The 27,487-nt window shown below is 39.9% G+C and overlaps 1 protein-coding gene across 2 annotated transcripts in view; it reads right to left on the bottom strand.

Moving 5' to 3' along the window:
* The window catches only part of NSMAF (neutral sphingomyelinase activation associated factor), a 44,988-nt gene that overhangs the window by 13,450 nt on the left and 4,051 nt on the right, over positions 1-27,487 (bottom strand). Inside the window, exons 2-21 of one of the 2 annotated variants that reach the window (XM_072998955.2) lie at positions 21,810-21,899; positions 21,651-21,729; positions 21,490-21,557; positions 20,893-20,929; positions 15,919-15,969; positions 14,846-14,917; positions 14,169-14,216; positions 14,010-14,062; positions 13,251-13,380; positions 10,875-10,946; positions 9,714-9,822; positions 8,958-9,134; positions 8,530-8,609; positions 6,888-6,978; positions 6,738-6,801; positions 6,571-6,622; positions 5,403-5,523; positions 3,980-4,111; positions 3,302-3,344; positions 2,030-2,193 (exon numbers count right to left, since the gene is read on the bottom strand). In XM_072998955.2, the coding sequence (XP_072855056.2) occupies positions 2,030-2,193; positions 3,302-3,344; positions 3,980-4,111; positions 5,403-5,523; positions 6,571-6,622; positions 6,738-6,801; positions 6,888-6,978; positions 8,530-8,609; positions 8,958-9,134; positions 9,714-9,822; positions 10,875-10,946; positions 13,251-13,380; positions 14,010-14,062; positions 14,169-14,216; positions 14,846-14,917; positions 15,919-15,969; positions 20,893-20,929; positions 21,490-21,557; positions 21,651-21,729; positions 21,810-21,899 (1,733 nt within the window). The remainder of the gene's footprint in view (positions 1-2,029; positions 2,194-3,301; positions 3,345-3,979; positions 4,112-5,402; positions 5,524-6,570; positions 6,623-6,737; positions 6,802-6,887; positions 6,979-8,529; positions 8,610-8,957; positions 9,135-9,713; positions 9,823-10,874; positions 10,947-13,250; positions 13,381-14,009; positions 14,063-14,168; positions 14,217-14,845; positions 14,918-15,918; positions 15,970-20,892; positions 20,930-21,489; positions 21,558-21,650; positions 21,730-21,809; positions 21,900-27,487) is intronic. The other variant, XM_072998956.2, reaches the window with a different exon arrangement.

Raw genomic sequence — 27,487 nt, forward strand, 5'->3', positions numbered from 1 at the left:
GAAGAGCCCTGCTGGATCAGGCCAAGGGCCCATCTAGTCCAGCTTCCTGTATCTCACAGTGGCCCCACTAGATGCCTCTGGGAGCACACAAAATAACCAGATACCTGTCTCCTGATATCCCTCCCCTGCATCTGGCATTTCGAGGTACCTTCCTTTTAAGCCTGGAGATTATATATCCCCATCATGGTTTATAACCTGCAATTGACTTTTCCTCCAGGAGCCTGTCCAATCCACTTTTAAAGGCATCTAGGCCAGATGCCATCACCACATCCTGTGGCAAGGAGTTCCACAGATTAACAGCACGCTGGGTCAAGAAATATTTTCTTTTGTCTGTTCTCACACTCTCCCAACACTCAATTTGAGTGGATGTCTCCTGGTTCTGGCACTGCATGAGAGGGAAATACATCTCAATCATGTCCCCCCTCAGGCGCCTTTTCTCTGAAGAGTCCCAAATGCTGTAGTCTTTCCTCATAAGGTAGGTGTCCCAGCCCAGTAATCATTTTAGCTGCTCTCTTCTGCACCTTTTCCAGTTCAACTATGTCTTTTTTGAGGTGTAGCAACCAGAACTATATGCAATAAATACTCCAGGTGCGGCCTTACCAGCATCTATTCAGAGTCAAGACAAGCAACGGCCTTGTGGCATTGACACTGGGCCTTAGAAAAGAGCAGCAGCCCAGAGGAATGAGAGGGAAAACTACTAAAAACCTGGGAGAGAATTAGCAATGAGGATAGCTCAGTGGATCAAAGTTGTTTTGAAACAAAAAACAAAGTCCTTCCTAGTTATTTTTAACAGATTGCAACATACATGTGCTTCCATCTTGTAGGGATTCCATAGTTTGCCATGGATTGTCCTTTAAAGAACCAGACAGAGAAAGCTGTCCTGAATTGGCAAAAAGCAAATGAGTAACTGGCAGCAATAAGGTATTTGGCCCTGTTTAGCCATGCATTACACATCTAAAGACACAGAAGAAAGCTAATGATGCTGGCCTCTACTGCTCAGGAAGGGAGACTGTTGTGCAACACAGTGGGCAGCACGTCAACAGAATTTTACTAGCATCCACCTTCAGATACACATTCTCAAAACCAAACAAACAGGGGAACATAGTGTGTGGTGAGGGATATTGGAACCATGACAGATGGTTGAAAATCTGTCTCCCCATTTCCACATCTTGCGGGCTGCTGCACAGAGAATCTGGAGGGGCAGACTTAAGAGAGATTTACCCCTCCCATTTCATCCAGCCAAGTCTGTGTAGTGCAATACAGGTCACTGCCTTCATCCAGGATCAGGTCCTGGATATTTAGTATCTTAGCCATCACAACCTAGCACTTATAGCAGCAGCCAAGAGCATTTTAACCCAGGGAGCCTACTACCAAGGTGGTAGACATTTTGAACCACAGTATCATAAAGCAAACTGGCTACAATTAAGGAAACAGGCAAAATTTAGATTCTTTACTATTTCTTATACTTCTACAGGTGTTCCAACCCCAAAACATTTTGTGGCAACATACTAGTGTAGCCAATATGGACGTCGGAGGAGAAATGAGCTCCATCAAATAACCTTCCACAGCTGGTGAACCTTTGGCCCTTCAGATGTTTTGGTCTACAACTTCCAAGATCCCAAATACACTGACCAATAACAAGGGAGAGTGGAAGTCATACTCCCAAATAACCAGTAGGTTAAAAGTTTACAATCTTTGTTGGAGAGCCAGAAACGGAATTAACCAGAAAACAGGGTGAAACATGGGAAAAGAAAATTGCTCCTTTGTCTACAGAAGAGCCAAAAGCTCCACATCATTCCTCTAGGATTGGAAAGTCCTAGGAGGTTACACCATGTAATAGCCCTTCTCGCTCCGATCTTCAGGAGGAAAGTCTTCACCTACTGATAAAGTAACTTTTCATCAAAGGAAACACTATCACATTTCTCAAGGAGCCCTTAATCATTAGGAGTCTTACGTTGCCAAACAAGATGATATAGGTAAAATCAAAGCAGTTAAAACATCAAATCCATGGTGCAACTTGCAAATTTACCTGGAGATTCAGTGGTAGAAAGGCTGCGACTAGATGCTTGAGATAACCTTCTGACCTTTGGGATTATCCTCCGAGGGTGAGGGATAGTAAACAGCTGTTTTGGAGTCTGCCCAAACTCTAAGATCTGAGTCAACAAAGCCACTCTCTCATTTGGGTCCATAATACTACAAGAAATTAAAGAAAAAGGCAACATATGAAGTTGTGCTATATCCAGTCAGTACACACATGCAGGGCCCCCCTCCCCATCAGTTCTTCAGAAGATGAAGCAAATTACTATTTCTGAGAACAAGAAAGGCAGGTTCTGAAGTATTTTTTACCTCCAGTTTAAATGCTGTTATAATCACATGGATAAATTAATCAGAACAGCATACTTCCTTAACTGATCACATAAATAACATTTCACAAATTCAGACATTATGACCGCACGTGCACAACCTTCCTTTTTCTCATTTACACGGTATGCCAAAATTATGGATTCTACACCTGAAAAATGAAATTTGCAACATTGTCATCTGAACTGCCAACAAAATTACTTCATCACAAAGCCTTAAAAGATTTATAATGGGGAGGTTCATACTTAATATTCCCTATGTCACAGACCACTGTTTAAGGCAGCCATTCTCAACAGGGGCCATATGGCTCCTTGAAGGGGACTATAGACTGGAAAGAATGTGTTCAGACATATACTGGCTTTCTAAAGCATCTCGGCTCTTCTGGAGGAAATCAGCCATTCTCAACAGGGGCATATGGCTCCTTGAAGGGCCATTCTCAACAGGGGCATATGGCTACTTGAAGGGCCATGGCACATTTGAAGGGGACCATAGACTGGAAAGAATTCTTTACATACCACCTTTTAACGTTTGTTATGCAATGTATACAATCCTCATTCAACTTATATTTCTCTCATATTGTGGTTATGGCCGTGGTGGTGGGGAAGGTTGAGAATGACTGGTTTAAGGAATTGGAATTGAGGGTCCATTCGTAGACGTGTTCAGGAATGCAACCAGCACCCTGCAATTTGCGGTCAGGACTTATGCAACTGCCTTCCCAAGCATAAATGGGCAAGAAGATTCTGGCCCTAAGGATCAATATTCAAGGGAGTGAAGTAATTAAGAATGAATTACGATGCCTGGCTCTCTTTGTGATTCAGCATCAAGCAAGCCTCCCATCTTTCCAGAGAGATAAAGAAAGCTTAATGTTAAAAAAAAGGCTGATCCAAGAAGCAAAGGAATTCATTAAAGCTCCATCCCTTCTTTATTGATACTCAGTTACCTGTTTAAATCCACTCCTCCTTCATAGGTTAATGGATGAAATACTAAAAAGGAATAAGGAAAAAAATGACAAGTTGAAAATTTATAGAAAGTATTGATATAGAGATTTTACTCACATATTAAAAGGAGCACATGACTAACTCACAGTGGCTTAGTAAAATCGTGCAAGTTTATTTAGTCCTTCCTCTTTCCTAGATAAAAATGGGATACATTACAGAAGTATTTTCCTTATTTAAAGTAAGATTAGCTGTCACTGTCAAAATATACCTTGCTTGTTGAATCTGTTCCTTGCCCTTCTGACAAAAAACAGGACTCATGATACTAATCTAACTAGTTAAGCATATTAAATCATGTATTAATATTATAAAGTCTCACTATTCAAGAATATTACTGAAGTCACTGAAATCATTAAAGGACTGCAAGCTTACATAACCACAATTATAATCCCTATGAATACAATTAAACCTACATATATGGTTGTGCTGTTAAAAGTTCTTAAATTAAGCTTGTTGTCATTATGTTTCGTCAAGTCACCTCTAACCCACGGTGACCATGTGACTTTTTAGGCATGGTAAATTAGGCTTATCATGCCTAACAATGGTTAGAAATGAAAGAGAAATTGTCAGTACAGGAAATGTTCTGGCAAATTTTACACAAAAACAAAAGTTTAGCATCTTACCATTCTGAGCAGTAATAGCTTCATTTCCCTTCTGCTTGTAGCCAAAGATTAAGTCAATCCATTCATTGAGATGTTCAGACACATACTGGCTTTCTAAAGCATCTCGGCTCTTCTGGAGGAAATCAGCAGCATCTAAAGCAGATGATGCCAAAGGCCACTTTAGAACAAACCTCTATTTTTTTTTCTGCCCCATCTCTTTTATTTAAACATTCATTGGAAAAGAAGCCCTCTAGATACTTTGGGATGTACTATTAATCAGCACCACAAAGGTTTTTGGGCTTTATATCAATTCAGGATTCAAAACACCCACACCTCTTACTGGCATGTATTCTTACTCAAAAAAGTGATGAGCACTATTTTGGAAGCACAAGGAATGAAATTAAGATAAAAAGCAAAGCTGGGAAGCTCCTCTATTTTTTTAAATACTCTCAATTGCTATTTTGGCTGCCTGCCTCTGGGAGGAACAGCACCAAAAGCCCAAACATTTCCCATCTCTAGTTAAAAAGAAGACAGAAGTTATTTCCTCAGAACTTACTTGACTGACTGACTGATTGACTGCTGGCTCCTATATCCTGCCAAATTTAGTGGGACCACTACTCTGGGTGGTCATTACAATATATATTATGAACCCTATCCCTAACCAATATTCCCCAACATCATAAATAGACAATAAACCCCAAACTCATAAAAAAAAAGTAAACGAACCAAATAGAACCAAATGATGGCAACAGCCTTCAGGTGGCACAGGGTCAAAGAGTACACTAACTGAGGGGGGAAATATCCTTAAAGGCTTCTCTAAATAGTAAAGCTTTTAGCTGTCTTTTAAAACACTGGAAGGAGAAGGCCTGCTGGATCTCTAGTGGAAGACCATTCCAAAGTGTGTGTGGGGCACAACAAAGAAGGTCTACATTCTGGTTGAAGCCTTCCTTGCCTCCCTCAGCGTGTTCACCCACAAGAGTGAGGCCAAGGGTTGGTGCAGGCAGCATTTCTGTAGAAGAAATGCTTCAAAAAGTAGCAAGATCCTAAAATGTTAAGGGCTTTGTATGGTAAAACTAACACTTTGAAGCTGGCCCACGACACAACAGGTAACCAGTGCAGGCAAGTCAGGACTAGGGATGTATGATCAAACTTCCTCCCTCCAGTAATCAACCTGGCTGCCAAAATCTGCACTTGTTGTAATCTCCAGGTCAGCTTCAAGAAAAGCCCCACATAGACAGCATTACAATAGTTGATCCATGAGAGAAAAAGGGTGTGAACCAAAATTGTCAGGGACTCCTCATCCAGGAAGAGGAGGAACACTAGTGTTGTTCAACTCCTGGTATCTGCCCCAAGAGATGGCCCTCTCACTCTGCCTCAAAGGAGGAACAGCTCTGCTTCTAAACTGAGAAACCCGATTTCTAGATACACCTGAAATGTGATATACCTGTGGCCCAAGGAGGCAGCTCTACATTGTCAACCACCTTTCCTGCTTGTGTCTTCCCCAAATCCAGTTTTAGACTATTTAGTAAGAAACTGGGATCATTTTCATAGAATTCAGGAATTAACTGCAGCAAATAAAAAAGGTGAACAGAACTGTTAAGTGCTAAAATAGGAGTATGCTTATAATACTGTAGCAAACCGAGCACAGAGAAAAATCTTACTGAACACTCAGATATGATCACACAATGGACTTCAGTGTTCCAAAAAAGGTATCTCAAAGTCTGGCTGATTTTTACCATAAATCATGACACGTCAAGTGGAAAAAACAGGATGACACTCCTGGCCATGTACATGTATACCTTGGCAGTCAGTTCAATGGCAATAAATGAAATTTACTTTCAACAGAATGAATTTAGCACCAAAGCGTGTTGTTTGCACATTCAACAAACTTAAGGAAAGGCAACATAGCAAAACTATCCCCATTAAGAATCAAATTACAGTGGTGCCTTGCATAGCGACATTAATCCGTTCCGCAGAAATCGCTGCAGAACAAAAACGTCGCTATGTGATTTTAAAAAGCCCATAGAAACGCACTGAAACCCCTTCAATGCATTCCTATGGGCTTAAAACTCACAGTTGAGCGAAGATCCTCCATAGTGCCGCCATTTTTGCTGCCTCTAAAGCGAGGAATCCACGCGAAAACACAGCGGGCGGCCATTTTGTTTACCATTTTGGAACCGCCGATCAGCTGTTAAAAATCATCGCTTTGTGATGATTGGTAAGCGAAACAGGGAACCGATCATTGCAAAGCAGAAAAAACCGCATAGGAAACATTGCAAAGCGATCGCAAAAAATGTGTCGCTATGCGGTTTCGTCGCTAAACGGAGTGCCCGTTAAGCGAGGCACCACTGTATACAGAACATCAATACGTCAGGCTATCAGTCCAATATCATTTTTAATCCTTCTAAGGCCTTCATCCAAAGTACATGTTCTACATTTGAATTATAGCTTCTTTCAGACAAAAGTTCTGATAAAACTCTGATAAGTCCCTAAGATTGGGGGGGGGGTGTTAATCTGCTTCCTGATTGTGTATCAACATGCATGTCTAGGGTTATCATTAAACACCAGAAATAACTGATCAGTGCAGACTGAAGTACAAACAGGCTGTTTACCTCTTTGAAGTCTGTTGCCCCATCTAAACAATTCTTCCAGGTTTCTGCAATACTGGATAAGAACAGCATAGAGAAGAAAAAGGTTTTAGAAGTGACTTCTCTTAAGGCAAGGGTTTTGTGTCACCAACCCAGCAAAACTGAACTCGCCCAAAAGCTTCCAAACAAACCTGTTGAACATTCTGTCAGGGTGGTCAAATTTTCCATTTTGCAAACAAAGCATGTATTCTGGTGCTGTGGAAGAAGAGAGGTGAGATATCAAGCCAGTTTAATCAAGCTTCGCTACCACATGCTCAGGAGAATCTTTGCAGATGCCTTACCAACTCTGACAAGATAAAACAGAACATAACCCGGCGAGGAGTAATGGCTGCCATACATAAACTTTGGTTCTGGCATTTCCCGATACCGTGCCTGTGGAGAAAAAAATGAGGGAGAGAAACTGTTCAATGCCAATACTATTCTGTACCTCACATATACATATGTACATATCATATATTAAGACTGAATAATTATTTCATACTGGATAAAATCCTTTGAGTAACTTTTATGCCAGCATAACTCAAATCAAATGGTCTCAATCCCAGAAGCAGTAATCCATTTTTAAAAAACTATTAAAAGCTTCCCTGCTTCTCCTCCTGAGGCTCCCAAAGGCTTCCTTAGGGCAAAAAGAAACTCTAAGAAACCTCTGAACCTAAAAGAAGGATAGGAAGTTTTAAATGACTTTAAATTAAATACTTTTTGCACCTAATCCAGGTTACACCACACAAAGTCACACCAACCGGATTTTGCCCTCTGTCTGATGCCTTATCTCATTACAGTATCACAAATAACTGTCACACAGGATACAAATGTTAAGATATACTCTATAGAGCAATATATGGCATCAGAACACTGAAGCATTCTCTCCAGGACCAGCTGAACGAACTGTTCGCCTTGTTCAGTTTCAACAGCCTGCTATATCTGTTGCCTGATCCTAAGCACATTTAGAACAAGAGCTATCTATTTCTACATAACCTACATAAATGTTAAAGATGCATCTTTATAATGCAAACTCTTGACTTTGTATCTATAGTTTGATCTATTCCGGCAACAGATATATCACATTTGCTGATTATGTAAGTTAGTTATCACCAAATACAATGAGATGCTATTCTTCACATCCAGATCACAGGTTGGAATCCACTGGCCCTCCAAATATTTTGGAGTATGACTCTTATCCTTCTGTGCTGGATTTTACCAGGGGTGGATGAAATTAAAAGCCAAAACAATGGACAGGCTAAAGTTTCCCTCATCTAAATAATAACCAAATACATTTGGCTTCCCTGGTGTTCTTTTCTGAAGGGAAACGAAGTTCTAATATTGCATTTCTTGGAATGGTTATTGCTGCCTATTCATGTTACCGATTAAGCAGCACCTCTGGCTGCTTTAACTAATTTAACTATTAAAGCTCTTTAGATGGTCTGTGAAGGCATCTCTTAAACATATGCTAGACGTAACTGGCTGTTTTTCCAATTTTGTATCTATATTTACACAAACAGGATGAAGACATTTGATAGCTGTGTGTTATACTGCTGCAACTAACTACCCACTGTGGTATAAACAACTGATTCCAACACTGAAATGACTCTAAGTAAGCTTGGAGAAATGTAAAATATTCTGAATTCTAAGCATTTCAGCTAATGGGAATAGCAGAAACGGCTACTGCTCTTTCAGATTCTCCACTTTAATGGGAACAGGTGGCTAATTTCTTTGGGTAGAAAATGAGGATATTAAAGGCTCTACATATTAAGGTGATGTTGATTAGGAAACACAGTAGAACACATTACAGATGTTTAACTATGCCTCTAAAACCTTATTAGAAAGTGCCCCTAAACCTTTATGGGAAACTACCCATATTCAGGAGCGTGGCACAATCATGTATCAAATGTACAAATTCACATATAAATACAAAAAGTAACATACCAATAATCTGTCCAGCCTCTCTTTATTTAATGCACCTATAGGCTTACTGAGGTCACGAAACGTTTCAGGCTTTGTCAAGTCTAGTAAAATGAAAGACAGAGAGTGTAACAGAATTTCCTTTCTGTACATTACAGCAGCAAAAAATACTGAACAATAAGTATTAAAATTTTTGTTTTCTTTCTGGTGAATGTGGTGAATTAGCACAGGGCCAAATGTTACTCAGTTGCTACATTTTGACTATTGATTCGTAAAGCTTTAAATTGCAAGCATTCCATGGAACCTTCAGCAAGTCCCAGAGAAATCAGCGGAAGTTGTACAGTACCACATCTGAGACTGAATCTGTTTTGATTATCTGTATAACCACACTGGATGGCAAAAGAGCATCATGAGTCTAGTGCTCCTTTCTTCTACAAAGGTTCACTCCTTACCCAATTCTGAGCTAGAGTAATCTGCTAAAATCCATGGAAATACAGGATACTGGGACAGGTCATTGCAGCTCCGATCAGCCAGATTATTGAGGTGAAGAAGGTATTGGTAGTTTGAAATATGCCCCCGTTGCCACTGTAACATGTAACTTTCTGCTGTGTGTTCTGCAACATGGTTCTCTAAGATGAAACAGGAAATGAACCAGAGAGAGAAGATGTTATTGTAGTTTCCAATTGGGCTCTTCTACAACCACATTGAAATGTTGTTCTCAGACTTAACAGGCTAAGCAAGGCATCTAGAGTTGCCAATTGTTACACAGTGGACAAAACAGGTCACTGTCTTGACATAATCTGGTCAGTGAGTATTAGGTGGAAAAATCGGTGAAGTTATTCCTCACAAAATCACCAGTAGGTTTTGTCCAGTATAACATGTACATTTACAAATGGGCATTGGGCTAGAAAATGTTTTTACTATAAGTCCTAGAATCTCCCCGACAGTGTGGCCTTTGGCCATGACAGCCACAGGATTCTGGGAGCTTTCATCAAAAGAAAACTATTTCCCTGAGCTCTGAAAACAATCAAGAGAACTATGATAGTAGAGACAAGGATCTTTCCCACATTCCACTCTTCCCACCAGACACAAACCGTAGCCTTAAATGACAACTGCAAAAAATGAACACTGAAATACGTTAGCACTTAATGCTGCCTTCATTTCCCCCTTACCCATTGCAATTTGTAAAAACAAACAGTGATATAAACCTAAATATGTTGCCACGTGGAAATAGGCATTATCTCGGTCTTGTGTGTCATAGAACTTCAAATAGATGTCTGAACACAGATCGTTTTCAGTGCAAAACACTTCCAGACCCTTAAGAATTAGAATAGAGATAAAAGTGATTTATCACAAAGTTTCCCAGGCAATCCCACCATTCAGGACACTAGCACAGCAGATCTTAGGCACAAGTACATTCTCATCATCCTCATAGATTTGGCCTAACCACACAGGCATTTGCTACATATCAGTGAAAGTCACAATGAAGTTTTTTATCTAGTATATGCTTTTATTACTGGCAGCCTATCTGCTGCTCTATTCAACTACACTGTCTTCTGGTTAAAAAAAAAATAGATATGTCCTCATAATAAGAGATATTCTCTTAGTCACCTAGAGTGGTTGCAAGACCAGATAGGCGGGATATAAATGAAATAAATAAATAAATAAATATTCTGTTCCAATCCCCTAAGGAATATATAAGATGTATGGCAGCTTTTCAACATCTGCACTTATGAAGCAATTTGCTACACTATCAACTGCTGTGTAATTCTACTGTAATGAGACAGAATTTCATATTAATCAGAGTTAGATACACCTAATAGAAAAAGTTCAGTCTCTCCTCACCAGGACAGGATGTTCCAGTCCCCCCCAAAATCATATTTGGTGGCACAATCCACACATACCTAGGCTGGCAGTGTATGCACAATACAGCACTGCTACCTAAAGAATTGTAGACAGTGTCCTTCCTGAAGAGCTAGAGGCAAATGTCTCAATATTTCATGCTACAGGAGTTTAATTTAACAGGCAAAAAGTAACTAGGACAAAATAAAGTTCTAACAAACCTATTATATTTTGTCACTGGATGCTAACATTGTTGAAACAAACAAAAAATTCAAGATGAGCTATGATGCTGAGAATATCTGATAGTCAGAATGTTGGTTCCATTCAAGTGGAAGCCTGTAATTCTTTAGCAAAGATATGTAACCCCCAAACTTCCTGCTAGATCTCAATATATCGGAGTGTATTTATGAGATCAGAAAGTACTTCAACAAGTCCCTCAACTATTAGTTTTCAAATCTAATGGATGAGGGTTTAAGTTCAGGATTTGCATCTGAAGTACCAAAAGGCAAGTACAAATTTCATCTTACCAAAGGCACTAGGCCATGTCTTCTTTTGTAAATGCGTCTAACACTATGCAACATCACTTGAACCACAGGCTTCTGGAAGGCAAGGAGCATAAGTATGGAAATAAGATATGAAATTCCCACTGTTCCCACAGATTGTGGAATCCTAGAAGAAAGTTGCAGCCTCTATAAACAATCAGTCTATATCATACTCGAAGTGTACTCACTGTTCACATTTTAAATCAAGTTGCATCAGTTCTAGAGTTAGCAGCATTACAATTACTTAATCATTCAGATACATTCCAAGAATGGCTGGCATGAAATGGTTGGATAGATAAGCTGGTTTTAAGCTGGAAAATCCAACCTGTGACTAAAGATTAAGTGAGCATTTCACACATATTATGCAATCCAAAGAGCTGCAAAGCTGACCTTAATACATTAGAAACCCAATACATGCTAACAAGAGGAACATAGCCCCACTCTTGAGCAAGATGTTACCCATGTTATATGGTACAATAGAGCAACACATTGTAAATTATGACTTGAAGATGGGGATACTAACATATTATGATTATTCATGAATGATATAATGCTGTTTCAGAGTTTGCTACCATTATAGAAAGACCATCTGGCTAACAATAATTTGTTCAGGTCTTAACGTTACTCCAGTATAAAGTATGTTGGTTTACAAACGTAACACAGGGCACTGGTAAACCCACACTCTATACCCATCTTGACCAGAAATAAGACAAATATTTGCATGTCCTCTGAAAAGTTCTACAGAACTGGATGAAAACACATTTACATTGAACATGCTCATCACATTTCCATGAGTGGAAGTTTTGATAAGGCAGGGTGTTGGTCATTGAAATGCTGCACACACTTATAAGTGCCCCTTGCCCCTCCATAGTCAACACACGAAAGTCTTCCTTAGGTCTTGCTGCAGTGTGGAGCTGTGAGTGTGGGCCATACGATATAAGAGATTACTCCTCTATATGCTTTGAAGCTTAAGTTGTCCATAATATACGAATGCTAAATTTTGTTACATCAAAAGAGTTCTGATGGTTCATACTGAACGTTCCCTTTAGGGTGCACAGCTGTGTGTGATTCCGCTTCACTCTGCACAAGGCTCGTCCTCCACATAACCACAGCGATTGTTTCCAGCCCCTTTGGTTCCATTCATGATAGAACCCCACATGGGGTGAGGTGGGGTGGAGTCACAAGCCTGAGAAGTAGAGCCCCACCCAGCGGGGCTGAAAATTAGAGGGAATGTTGATCATACTGAAAGCCTATCTGATCCACCACTCTATTCCATTCACACATTCACATATAGCCAGGCAGATGTCTATGGGATGTCCACAACCGGAACATGAGCATAGGTGAGGTATTATGTCATTATGAGTGCTTCAAAATACTGTGTCATGTTCCCTAGAAACCAGAATTAAGCAGCATACTGGATGTAATGCATAGCCATCATAACTCTGTGGCAATGCACAGGACTCTATATCTGTGAACAGCATTTAAAAATAGCAGATTTGAAGAAGTAGAGTCTGAAACCTGTCTTGTAATAGAAGCAAACTCTTTCACAGACATCAATTCCAGCCTAAACTCCTAAAACATTCAGTACTTTGGGATTTCCAAAATCCCAAATTACATGTTGCAAATCTGAATACTGAAAATGTAGTTAAACATTTCCTTCTCTACATAACACTGAGCACATGCAGATGTGGACACCAACAGTAGAATTTACAGCAGTTGCAGGTGAATTTGCACCCTTCCTGATGCTGATGAACTACTAAGCCCATCAACCCTGACCACTGGCTATGCTTGATGCAAATCAAAGCCTAATAACTTCTGGAGTGCCACATATTCATCTAGTATAAAAATCATGCCTGGTATGAAAAGGGATTCTTCCAAAACCTTGAAAGGACATAGCAATGTATTTTAATGAAGCAACATCACATTCACACATGTATTCTAAATTACATGAAGTTCTTGTTATTCCACCACTTACACAGTGAAGAATTATACAGTAATATATATATGACAAAATTGTTTGTTGGGCTTTAGATTGTTGCTAATTTTTATTTGCATTTTTACCATTTATGTGAAGTGTGTTATTTATTGATTGTTGTGTTTCTTATATATGTAATGGTTGCTTGTATTGTGATGTATGCTGTTCTTGGTGTTCTTGGACAGAAGAGCAGCATTAATGAAAATAAATAATAAATACATTGCCACACAAAAGCAGAACTTGCCAAACTGAAGACACGGAGCTACACAACCATCAAACAAGTCTCTTCTGTGTTTCAAAGGGATGATGTTATTAGGAGCACTTCAAAACATTTGATTATGGTTCAAAGAGCAGCAGCAAAGAACATGTAAGCTCAATTTACTTACAGGGTAGCCATTAAGGGGTTGGAAATACAGGTTTGCGTCTGTAATGCACACATGTCCTGGATTAGTCACCAATGGAGTAACCATTTCAGCTTTACATTCCATATGCAACGTTTCAGAAACATTCTGAAATCTATAAAAGTAACAAACATACTGAACAGCCATTTTGCTCAATTTAAGCTTCTGCTGAAACTATCTTTCCTATTATATGAAATTCATCTCAGGGACTCTTCTGATGCCAGTAACTATACTTTGGAAAGAAGCTCCTCATATCATCCTTGCCTTTTCTATTATTGGCAATATAAAATTCACTTCACACCACTTATTTCCATCTGCAAAAGCCTAAATACTCTGCTCTTCTGGCATAACATAATGCACAGCCCAGTCAGTTAAAAGACCTCATTTTGCAAGAACAGACCCAAGCCATATTACAGCCAGATGAGGAAATCAACAGTAAGGAAGAGGGCAGGGGATACAGGTTGAAATGTAAAACAACAGGAATGTCCCTCTCATTTGACTATGGTCTTCTTTACCAAAACAAGTGAGAATTCTGGGACGAGTAATCTAGCCTTGTGTAAAACTGAAAATAATTGTGAAATAGATGAGAAGATGTAGAACTCAGCTATAGCAATATTAATGGAAGCAGACAGAGTGCATGGACCTCCACTGCTAACAGCAGATTTGTCATAAAGATATCCATTCTATTTACAAAATAAAATTAGAGGAGGATTGTTCTGAAGTAAAATGTTTAGAGAAACATACCGGTTCTTATCAAATGGTGCCCTGGCCAAGCGTGATTGCAGTATAGCAGTTATCTGGTATCAAAAGAAGAGAAAATGCAGTGCTTAGCAATTGTAACACTAACACAATCACCTCAAAAAAATCAGTTTCCATTGGTACTGCATCCAGGTATATACCTACCATAGCAGCCTGGTCTCCCAACTTCTCCAAGCGAGATGCCCTGTACAGCTATTCAAATATAAAAATATACATTTTAAAATGCAGAAGCCTTCTTACATATATTAAGGGATCTCAAGGCCCACAGGAATAGGCGAAGCCAGTAACATAGTGATCGGACCTTGCCCCAGAGCCATTTCCTCCTGCTCACAAATATCACCATGGAATGTGTACCTAAACAATCACAAGTGCCACCCATCAGTGACTTATGTCTATCTTTTCCAAGTTGGTATTGGCTGGGAGATGGAATTAGTAGTCCAGAACATGAGGAACATACCTGGCTGAGAAAGGCCGACTTGGGTTTCCAACAGTGTTACTTTTATTTTAAACAGAAATCTACTTAATTAAGTATAATTAAGAAGCTATAGTTTGCAGCTTCTTGTTCTGAGAACTTTAATGAGAAAAGGGAGTAAATCCACTTTTCATATAGCAAGTTTTGTCAACTGTAATCTTGCTCCTTTCAAAGACCACTGTGATAATCCTGTGCCAAATGAGAACATTTCACACACACAAAATTGGAATCCAGACATCTGCTAAAGAAAAACTATTTCTGTTTTAACACAAAGATGCTTCCACCTACTTGTTGAAAGTATTCAGTTACCAACAGATTTTATCATCCTCGAGAAGAATTGTATTCTGACCTGGTGAAGGGTATGTACAACATCTTCAACTTTTCCAGCAACATCCAGTTGAAACACATATTCACTTTCACCCTAAAAAGGGGAAGGACAATTAAGAGCACACTGAAATGAAGAGGTCATAATTGCACATCTCGCTTAAGAAAAAACACACACCAGATTTTAAAAATGGAGGGGCAGAGTTTAGTGAGAGAGCAAATGTTTGGATTGAAAGAATCTCTGTTTGCAATCCCTGAAGTGTTGCCAATCACTGTAGCCTGTGCAGAGATGGACCAATGGTATGATCCAGTACAATACATATTTTGAAGAACAATCACTTGCCTTGTTCCCCAGTCAACACAAATTCAAAAGATATATGCACCTACTGGCAGGACAGCAAAGCAGTTCTTAATGTACTCTCTCCCCTTGAGATGGAGAATGGAATTATCATGTTCACTTTAGACTATAAATAGAAAACAAGCAATTCTATAGGGTTGCCTCTACTACACACTGATATCCCTTTGCAAATGATACTGGCTAACTGGTGTTGAGCTTACTGCAGCATAATATCTTTGGATGTTGGAGAAAGAAAATACATACAAGTGATCCACAGCACAGCTCTTTGTATTTCCTGCAGTGCTGAGTAACTTGGAAAGTTACATGTATCATCATCTTCTGAGAAATACAAGCTATCCTTATAACTGCTTCCCATGCATCTCACCACAGGAATAGTGGCCCACAAGTAATTTGAACAATGACTGTGCACACTTCAGACGTGACTCTAAATTTGGGGTTTCACTGCAACTCTAGTTTCTGTCAATTGTTCTCTATACTCATGGCATCTGGCAAACTGAACAGATACTGTACTTTGTAAACACCATTCACCTATGGTATTTTTAATGGGCATAGAGAATTTGTTGACATTTTAAATTAAAAATATAAAAATGAACAAAGGCAGCTACTGTCCCAAATCAAGGAAAGCTTCTTTTAAACAAAGATCTTCAAATAATTAAGTGCTAATGTTCTTTCAGGAACAAGCCAATAAGCCACATGAAATTCAGTTCTTTTTCTGAAGTGCAAAAACGAAGAGTACTTACTCTTTCCATTTTAAAAGGCGCAATGATGTTTTGCTCTTTAGTGAGAAAAGCCTGAGGGAGGAAAAATAATTTATTCAGAATATGCAGTTTCTTCCTATTATGTTGTACTGGAGGGAGAGATGGAAGACAGCTTTATTCTAAGATGGTAATACTGCAGTAGCAAGGACTGTTCAGGACACTGCAGTAAATCCAAATTTCGCTGTGATCTCTGTTCTTCAGCTTCTTGCTTTTTTAGCTGTACTCATTTGAAGTAAATCTTTCCTTCTCTTCCCTGACTCTCTACAGTCGTATCTCAAAATGGCCGAAATCCTGTTGCTCAGCACAGTAAGTCACAACTCAAGCAGACCCACTGAATTGATGGAAATCAGAGGAGCTGAGTCACCAAATCTCCACTGATTCAATGGGCATACTCTAGTGCCAACTTACTATGCTAAATAATAGGATGTCAGCCATTATGTTCATTTTCATTTCTTTTGTTCTACTTTTACAATGTAGAACCTTATCTTGTTTTATTTTAGTTCTGTTGACCAAAAGGCACTTTGTATTTTGTTTTTTTAAAGGTACGTGAAAGAATCATCTAGTTCACATATAACATAAATGTATTTAACATCAGCTTTTAACCATAGTTTGGAGCCAGAGTACTTCCATGAACTTACCTTTCAACTGAGATCAATATAAATATGGTCATTTATTGACTTAAATAAATGGAAAGTTACATGTATCATCCAAGCCACTCCAGTATCTTTGCCAAGAACGCCCCATGATCAGAAACAAAAGGCTAAAAGATATGACGCTGGAAGATGGGACCCTCAGGTCGGAAGGCGTCCAACATGCTACTGAGGAAGAGCGGAGGACAAGTACAAGTAGCTCCAGAGCTAATGAAGTGGTTGGGCCAAAGCCGAAAGGACGCTCAGCTGTGGACGTGCCTGGAAGTGAAAGGAAAATCCAATGCTGCAAAGAAAAATACTGCATAGGAACCTGGAATGTAAGATCTATGAACATTGGGAAGCTGGAGGTGGTCAAACAGGAGATGGCAAGAATAAACATCGACATCCTGGGCATCAGTGAACTAAAATGGACAGGAATGGGCGAATTCAGCTCAGATGATTATCATATCTACTATTGTGGACAAGAATCCCATAGAAGGAATGGAGTAGCCCTCATAGTCAACAAAAGAGTGGGAAAAGCTGTAATGGGATACAATCTCAAAAATGATAGAATGATGTCAATACGAATCCAAGGCAGACCATTCAACATCACAATAATCCAAGTTTATGCCCCAACCAGCATTGCTGAGGAGACTGAAACTGAACAATTCTATGAAGATTTACAACACCTTCTAGAACTGACACCAAAGAAAGATGTTCTTCTCATTCTAGGGGACTGGAATGCTAAAGTAGGGAGCCAAGAGATAAAAGGAACAACAGGGAAGTTTGGCCTTGGAGTTCAGAACGAAGCAGGACAAAGGCTAACAGAGTTTTGTCAAGAGAATAAGCTGGTCATCACAAACACTCTTTTCCAACAACACAAGAGGCGACTCTATACATGGAAATCACCAGATGGGCAATATCGAAATCAGATTGATTATATTCTCTGCAGCCAAAGATGGAGAAGCTCTATACAGTCAGCAAAAACAAGACCTGGAGCTGACTGCGGTTCTGATCATCAGCTTCTCATAGCAAAATTCAAGCTTAGACTGAAGAGATTAGGAAAAACCACTGGGCCACTCAGGTATAATCTAAACCAAATCCCTTATGAATACACAGTGGAAGTAAAGAACAGATTTAAGGAACTAGATTTGGTGGACAGAGTGCCTGAAGAACTTTGGATAGAGGCTCGTAACATTGTCCAGGAGGCAGCAACGAAAACCATCCCAAAGAAAAGGAAATGCAAGAAAGCAAAGTGGCTGTCCAATGAGGCCTTAGAAATAGCAGAGAGGAGAAGGGAAGCAAAATGCAAGGGAGATAGGGAAAGTTACAGAAACTTGAATTCAGACTTCCAAAGAATAGCAAGGAGAGACAAGAGGGCCTTCTTAAATGAACAATGCAAAGAAATAGAGGAAGATAACAGAAAAGGAAAGACCAGAGATCTGTTCAGGAAAATTGGACATATTAGAGGAACATTTTGCGCAAAGATGAACATGATAAAAGACAAAAATGGGAGGGACCTAACAGAAGCAGAAGACGTCAAGAAGAGGTGGCAAGAATACACAGAGGAATTATATCAGAAAGATGTGGATATCCCGGACAACCCAGACAATGTAGTTGCTGACCTTGAGCCAGACATCCTGGAGAGCGAAGTCAAGTGGGCCTTAGAAAGCCTGGCTAACAACAAGGCCAGTGGAGGTGATGGCATTCCAGTTGAACTATTTAAAATCTTGAAAGATGATGCTGTTAAGGTGCTACATTCAATATGCCAGCAAGTTTGGAAAACTCAACAGTGGCCAGAGGACTGGAAAAGATCAGTCTACATCCCAATCCCAAAGAAAGGCAGTGCCAAAGAATGCTCCAACTACCGTACAATTGCACTCATTTCGCACGCTAGCAAGGTTATGCTCAAAATCCTACAAGGTAGGCTTCAGCAGTATGTGGACCGAGAACTCCCAGAAGTACAAGCTGGATTCCGAAGAGGCAGAGGAACTCGAGACCAAATTGCTAACTTGCGCTGGATTATGGAGAAAGCCAGAGAGTTCCAGAAAAATATCTACTTCTGCTTCATTGACTATGCGAAAGCCTTTGACTGTGTGGACCACAGCAAACTATGGCAAATTCTTAAAGAAATGGGAGTGCCTGACCACTTTATCTGTCTCCTGAGAAACCTATATGTGGGACAGGAAGCAACAGTTAGAACTGGTCATGGAACAACTGAGTGGTTCAAAATTGGGAAAGGAGTACGGCAAGGCTGTATATTGTCCCCCAGCTTATTTAACTTATATGCAGAATACATCATGCGGAAGGCTGGACTGGAAGAAACCCAAGCCGGAATTAAGATTGCCGGAAGAAATATCAACAACCTCCGATATGCAGATGATACCACTCTGATGGCAGAAAGTGAGGAGGAATTAAAGAACCTTGTAATGAGAGTGAAAGAGGAGAGTGCAAAAAACGGTCTGAAACTCAACATCAAAAAAACTAAGATCATGGCCACTGGTCCCATCACCTCCTGGGAAATAGAAGGGGAAGATATGGAGGCAGTGTCAAATTTTATCTTCCTGGGCTCCATGATCACTGCAGATGGAGACAGCAGCCCTGAAATTAAAAGGCGCCTTCTTCTTGGGAGGAAAGCAATGACAAATCTGGACAGCATCTTGAAAAGCAGAGACATCACCTTGCCAACAAAAGTCCGAATAGTCAAAGCTATGGTTTTTCCTGTCGTGATGTATGGAAGTGAGAGCTGGACCATAAAGAAAGCAGACCGCCGAAGAATTGATGCCTTTGAATTGTGGTGCTGGAGGAGGCTCTTGAGAATCCCCTGGACTGCAAGGAGAACAAACCTATCAGTTATAAAGGAAATCAACCCTGAGTGCTCACTGGAAGGACAGATCCTGAAGCTGAGGCTCCAGTACTTTGGCCATCTAATGAGAAGAAAAGACTCCCTGGAAAAGACCCTGATGTTGGGAAAATGTGATGGCAAGAGGAGAAGGGGACGACCGAGGATGAGATGGCTGGACAGTGTCTGCGAAGCAACCAACATGAACCTGACACAACTCCGGGAGGCAGTAGAAGACAGGAGGGCCTGGCGTGCTCTGGTCCATGGGGTCACGAAGAGTCGGACACGACTAAACGACTAAACACACACATTGACTTCAATGGAACTCAAATTCAAATTATTTAATCTGGGTCAAACTTTCCACATTTACCTTGCACTAATTCATTTTGATATTTCTTAAACTATAATAATAATAATTGTGGAACTACAGAGCTGGAAGGGACCCTATGGATCACTGGGTCCAACCTCTGTCAAGGAGACACAGTGGGGAAAGGAACTCCCAGCCTCTGGTTCTGCAGCCAGATAACTAACCCACTGGGGCTATCCAGACATTCTATAGCCTATTTGTACTCATTTTTATGCTCATTTTTAGTTTGAAGACACAGTATCTCTGGGACAATGCCTGCAGAGTTTCCTTTCCAGACTACAACTACCAGAACCAATCGGCCAGAACAGCCAAGGATTTTCTCAAAGTTGCAATCCAGAAACTTTTCTAGGCTTTATTGTAGGGTTGTGAACCTGTGTCAGTTTCCTGCCCAAAATCATTACCGCTAGGCAATTTGTTCCCAAGGGTGCTGTTTCATAGCAGTGCCTATGGAAGCAAAGAAGAGACAGGAGAATTTCTGGAAAGACACTAGTATGGGGGCCCTTGATCTGGAGAACATTTCAACATTGCTTTTTCTTCACAGTAAACAAAGTCCATATATATGTTCAACACAAAGTCTAGTTTGACCCCTAGGGTCCCTATTGACTATAATTAAATGTCACAGCACTTAAAAAAAAATTCTGGAGGCATTCCAGTGTCAGAAGGTATCTAGTAGTCATCTGACCTGGGCTTCTTCATTTTAAATCTTATCTGTAGTTCCAGTGGCCTTGTTTCAATTATTTACAACAGATTACTACTTGACCTTTTCTACTCAGATATGTATTTAGGTTTATTTAGCAACAATGAAAAACTGATGAAATGCACTGTCAGTAGTGTAACCATATGACCTAAGACCCCATTAGTAAAAGCTGCATCTGGAATATTTCAAATCAGCATAGCAGACTGAGATGCAACTTTTGGCATTCCCCACTCTAAGTATGTATTTGCTGGAGCAAGAAAGTTCAAGCCACAAGCTTTTTCAACCATGCAACGTATAAACAAGTTCCCCAGATTTCGCATTTGTTTAGTTCTAAGCAAATAATTTTAGGAATCAGACTTATTAAAAGAAATATTTTGCACACTGTTTTTAAAAATGCATTTTTAGAACACATATGACTTACCTGATTGGATAAAATAGAAATCTGCCCAGGTCTACCCCTAAAATACAGATTTGAAAACCAATTACCACACTTGTCTCTAATGCCAGAGAAAATATATTTCTTGTTAGTTGTAAGACCAGTCATTCCAATACCGAAAACCCTAGACATTTGAGGTCTGAAATGCCTGTTGGTGACCCTATGTGTACACTTACAGTTGCAACTCTTTAAAATAAGAATAGCCAATGTTAATGCATTAACACATATTAACATGTATTTACATGTATTTAAAGACTATTGTGCTTTCTTCAGCCCTGAAGTGCCAGCATGTAGCTTTGAAATATGAATACACTGTAAAGAGAAAGAAACTAAGACACATTCCTGGAGTAACCAGATCTTCCCCCAGTGAGCTATAGAAGTGGACCATGCAGGAATGCACCATAGCAGAAGAAATGTCTAGGGGATTGGTATTATCAGACAGGGTAGGTACAATATGCCTGACTCTTGACAGCTTCAGTTTATCAAACATAGAGTTATTAGAACTCACACAAAGCTGGACACTTTTACTAGTAGTGTATAAATCAAAATCAGTGTATTTAATACACATTTAAGATTTCATACCCCCTAAAGGAATTACTTCTTTCATCATCTTCTGGTGCTTCTATTTTAATGCAGTCTCTCAATGGTATCTGCATGAATTTACAGAAACACAAATTAAATTCTTCCCTTTTGAAACTGAAATGGACAACTGTACTTTGGTATCAGTTATTAAACCTTCTTACCTTAATAATGGGGTAGTTTATCTCATCAGGTTCAAATATCACTGATTTTGAGCAGATTTTTAATGACCCTCTGATTTGCCTAAGAGTTCAAAAGACATTTACATGTTATTCCACAATTTTAACTGACATATCACAGTATCTATTGTGTTGTTAGTTTACCTTCTTTCCTTGCCATCCTTGTTCAGAAGGTAGTTAGCTGTATGCTGTTCGAAATAGTATTCTTCCAGATTCAGCAGCAGCAAGGAAAACCTTAAAAATAAAAGCAAGAGAACATTTAACACAAGGAAAGCCACAGTTTCAATGCTGGTGTTTGTTGGGTGGGCAGCATGCGCCCCCACAGCATCTGTGAGCTGGCTGGGTAGCTCAGTGGTTTAGGTATCAGGCTGTGGAGCCAGAAGAACCAGCAGTTGGGATTCCCCACTGTGCCCATGTAGCCTTGGGCAAGCTGCACAGTCCCAGGCTGCCCCAAGAAGACAGGAAAGGTAAATCACTTCTGAATACTCTCTACCGGAAAATCCCGAAAAGGGTCACCGTACATCAGAATTGCAAGGAACGTGGTGGCACTGTGGGCTAAACCGCAAAAGCCTGTGCTGCAGGGTCAGAAGACCAAGCAGTCGTAAGATCAAATCCACGTGACAGAGTGAGCGCCCGTAACTTGTCCCAGCTTCCGCCAACCTAGCGGTTCGAAAGCATGCAAATGCAAGTACATTAATAGGGACCACCTCGGTGGGAAGGTAACAGCGTTCCGTGTCTAGGTTGCACTGGCCATGTGACCACGGAAGATTGTCTTTGGACAAACGCTGGCTCTATGGCTTGGAAACGGGGATGAGCACCGCCCCCTAGAGTCGAACACGACTGGACAAAAATTGTCAAGGGGAACCTTTACCTTTACATCAGAATTGACTTGTCAATATATAATTATTATTATACATTGTGAAAAATAGCCAGTGTGAAAAATAGCCAGGTTTTTATCTAATTCTGAGTCCATTTTCTCCATTTTCTCGTGTTCAGTTGTCAGCTAGGTGAGACACAGTTATGCCATTCTCCCAACCCTTGCCTGATCTGCCTCTGTGTGACATCTCAAGAGTGAGCCATCTGGTTTCAGTTGTTGCCTCTGAAATCTAAAATAAGGTGCTCCTAGTCTGAAGGAATCAACACGTGAGCCTGAGCTTTGCCTAGACTTGCCTATGCCATGCTAAAAAGTATTGCCCACTACAATGTTCCCACTTCTAGAGGTTTCAGTCAGTGTGGCCAATGCTCAGTGAATTTGGGAAACGTGACCTCCTCTTTCAAAAAGTAAATGGTATAATGTTGTACTCAAGATTCATCAGTGAAGCCTGAAGGCTGCCAGCCTTTTCCAAACAGAATGCTAATGCATAAGCAGTGAAACCTTTCTCAACAGGAGGAAGCAGAGCAATGTATAATGCAGGGACGAATGCAGATCTTGTTATATGATGCTGATGAACTAGCTTCTCCTTTCCCGGGTTCAGCATAAGAATCAGTAATTCAAACCAGAGGGAACTATCATTCATCAAAAGTGTTAGCATCACTATACTTTCATTTCCCCACCTAAAATAATTGTGTTAATCATATGTAAAACTGAATACAGTGTTTTATGGATAAAAGCATATGCTTTAAAAGTGCACACCATTACAAAAACTGAACCAAAGCTATTTCCATGATCCAACTGTTTGAGCCAAACAGAATTACTATCCTCAACTAGAAATGCCCCAATGGGACTTAGATTTCTTTATTCAGTAGATCGTCTACATTTGCGACTAACAACTTGGCATTAAGCAGCACACACCAGCCTTAGACAAATTTTCTCCAGCTAATTTACTTACGTTTCTATTAGAAAATGCTTTAAGGTGAACAAAGAAGTAATAAAGTCTAATTTCACCAAGACTTGGTCCTGCAAGAAGGACTGACTTTTTCTCCATAACCAGCAGATGGAACAAGTTAACAGTTAGAAATAGATCCCCAGAAGATATGAAAGAGGTAACTTTTGGAAACAGTTAAGAAGAAAAGTTAATCTTTATTCTCATTCTCTTTATTCTCTAATTAATTATGAGAATGCTTTAACACAGCAACTAGCATGTCACCCTCCTCCTAATATGAGACGGTTGCACTAAGACAGGATTCATAAAATATTGTAGATAAGTAGGACAGGGGTTTTAAGATGCAGCAGGAAATCACTAAACACTTCTCAGCAGTTTGTTGTTCACTTTCCACTCAGCTCAAATGTAATAGCTAGCAACCAGATTTTAATATGCAGTCTCTCAGAAAACAAACACAAATGATAGCAATAAGCATGGTGAAAGCAATGGACTAATAGTATAGTAGATTGCATCAAAAAACTACCTTGAAGGTGGTTGTAGTTCATAACAGAATGCTCTTCTAACAATTTATTGTAGCAGTGGGTTTTATTGCTAGAACTCACACCACAAAATCTATAAGTTGTCTGGACCGAAATATGTATGCGAAGATGAAGGAGAGGCCACTCTGGAACTGGGCACTAACAAATTTCTAAATAATACTTGGTTATCTTTTCAATATAGCCCAAGAAGTGGGGGATGAAAGCACTGCATCACAACCCTTCTGACTGAACTTGAAAGCTGATCACCTCTGCTAGATGACCCTTCAGCCTTCTAGGTGGCAGCTAAAAGACGACAGTCTCAAACATCTGTAGTTGTACATCCTGTATTCATTCTAATAGCAAAGATCCCACTCAGATCTCACTAACACGAGCAGAGATTATGTTTTGTTGGAGCTTTTACTGTATGCTTATGTTTTTCAATATATACATGAGATATTTTGGTTAATTAATGATATACTAATAACAAAATCCAAATGTAGAAAAGTTGACACTTTTATTCAGACCACTAAAAACCAGACATTCACGCTTTCATGAATAAAATTCACTTCCTCAAGGACAGGGCAGAAAAAATTATGAATGAAAGTCCAAACATGGTCATGGCAGAAATCTGCCATGCATGTTGCTTAAGGTGAGCTGAGAACTGATTTCAATAGTGAACTCACTCTTCATATGGGGATATTTATCTATTGAAAACATTACCTTCCATATCCAAGAAAGAGATACTACCGACTTGACCCCTCCGCCTCTCCAATTCAAGGCATTGCAAAAGCCTATAACTGTCTGGACTGCAAGGAGTTCACAACCAAGCAATTGTCCACCTAATATTTCAGGGCAGTCTCACGAGACCCAGAATGTTTTGTAAAACGTGCTGCCTCTTAGCCAGATTCTTTGCAAAACTTTCTGTATTGAAGCAAGTTAAGAACTTTAAAATATATACATTTGGGGTTATTCTAGATCACTGGTTCTCAGCCTTGGGTAGCTCAGGTGTTTTTGGACTGCAACTCCCAGAAGAATTCACCACCAGCTGTGCTGGCCAGGGTTTCTAGGAGTTACACTCCAAGAACACCTGGGTTACCCAACATTTTATGGTACCAAGGTAAGGGACAATGCTAACACAATACAGTTAATGAATACAGATGTCATTAGTAGTATAGAAAGGGTGGGCAAGTGCAGCCCTCCAGATGTTGTTAGACTGCAACTTCCCACAGCCCTAGCCAGCATAGCCAAAGAGATGGAGGTTGCACTCCAACAGCAATTGAAAGGGTCACAAATTGCCCACTCTTGCAGTACAAGAGGAAATTTCTCATTCTTTATGAAATGCAGTTACTGACTATAGCTCACAATATTCCTTTTTTGACTACTATGACAGCCCTGTGGTCTTGGTATCTGGCTGTAAAGCCAGAGATTGAGAGTTCAATTCCCCACTATGCCTTCCCAGGAGAAGCCTATGTAGCCTTGGGCAAGCTGCACAGTTCAAGGATGCCCTCAGGAGAAAGGAATGGTGAGTTACTTCTGTGTATTCTCCACCTAGAAAACCCTGAAAAGGATTGTGGTAAGTCAGAATAGAGTTAATGGGACATCATCATCATCACAATCATCTGGATTTCAAAGAAGTAAACAAACCTAAGAAAATATTCACACATGAACAACACTAAGCAAATAGTCATTTGTTTCCCCAATCCTAGCCACATGTCAGGCCACAATCCCTACATTTCCCTGAATTGTCTGTCACCAAGGAGACTGGGCTAACAAGCTATTTTCACAGCAAGATCGTGTTTTCCTTTCACTGTTTTCCCCTGTGGCTTTGAAATGGTGCTTCACCATTACATCTCCTTAAGTGCACAAAACTTTCAGAGAACTGCTGCTTTTGTAAAGTAATCAGAATGCTGACATTCCAAACCTGTTTTCCATAACAGTCTATATTGACTTGCCACCATGTGATACTCCTAAGGGTGAGCAAGTGATTCTGTTGCATCAGAAATATCTGGTGACTAGTTTATTACTCACCTCTCTAAGGCTAAAATATGATTGCAGATATATAAGGGGCTGAAAGTGTAGAACCATTGCTGTTGAAGAATGCTGGAGCCTACTCACAAAGGCCCGGTGGGTGGGTCAGATGGAATTCACAGTATGTCCAGCAGTGGGGCATACTCCAAGTTGCTATCTGCATTGAGCACAAGGAGCCATACAGCAACAGATCAGGAAAGGGTTAATCATCTCCTGCTGTGATGTTGATAGTTATTAACTCTTCCCATTTCAACTGATACTATTTGCAATATTTAGACCTCCTTACCTGCCAGCCAATCCCATCCTCCTTCATGATACTTCATTCCCCACCCCTCCTGTCCTCTTAACAGTCTCTCAGCATTATGTATGATACCCAATATTCACAGAATGTTAGAGGAAGTCTCAAAAGATTGACCCCCAGGGTCAGAAGACTATCTAGCCATGGAAATTAACTGGGGTAAAATAATTCCTTAAATATTCACATATAGTACCTTGAAAACATTGCTAGGGCCTCCATAAGTCCAATGGAGGTGGTGCAAATTTTATTTATTTATTTGATTTATATACAGTTCCATTAGGGTAATGCACTATTCTGGGCAGTTTACAGCAAATTAAAACAAACAAAATAAAATAGTTACATTTTATTTAACTTAACTATTTAACTTAAAAACCCACAAAACCTTCAAGAGACGAGCACTGTAGAAAATAAAACATGGAATGGGAGGCATAAAAGAAAACATACCAGAAAAAACTAGAAAAAAGACAGCCTTATGTGGCCACTGAAAGTCAGCATAGATGATACACTTATTTAGAACAGGTGCTCTCTTATTTGGTAAAAACCATAGTAAATGAAGTGTTGTGCCTTGATGGTTTTAAATATGTTTTAAGAATGCATGCTGATTTTCTCCGCTATGTCTGTTTCAAGTGAAGGATCTTCTAACAATGTTATTATATGTAGTAGGAGTTTAGTAGGCTTCCAATGTCCAACTTCTTATGCTCTTCTTGTCCCACTAATAATAAATTACCGGAGATCCATTGTAGCACAGAGATTAAAATCATTCCAGTTTTAGCATCAAATGAGCCATGAAACTCATTGGGTAACGGACCTCTGGCTTGATGCTGCAATGAGACAGCAGCAATAGGACGGAGCTCCGTCCCTTGGGCTGAATTCCAACCTGTTTGGGACTCCCCCGCAGGAGGTTAAAACCAACCAGAAGAGGTGGTGAAATGGAGGACAAGCCTGTTGATCATGGGGGTAACAGTGGTTACCCACATTTGATCCGGAAAATTCCCCAATCAACCAGCAGGTGGAAACAAGCAGTTGAACTAGCTTGCTTGCAAGTCGTCGGCAGCCGGCAACGGAGAAGCGATAAATCAACCTAATTAACATTCTATTACCATTGTGTGATAAATATTTTTTAAACTGTATTGCTTTACTATCCCTGGATGAGAC

Source organism: Pogona vitticeps, chromosome 4, assembly GCF_051106095.1.
Source record: "Pogona vitticeps strain Pit_001003342236 chromosome 4, PviZW2.1, whole genome shotgun sequence".
In the NCBI taxonomy this organism is placed as follows: Eukaryota; Metazoa; Chordata; class Lepidosauria; order Squamata; family Agamidae; genus Pogona; species Pogona vitticeps.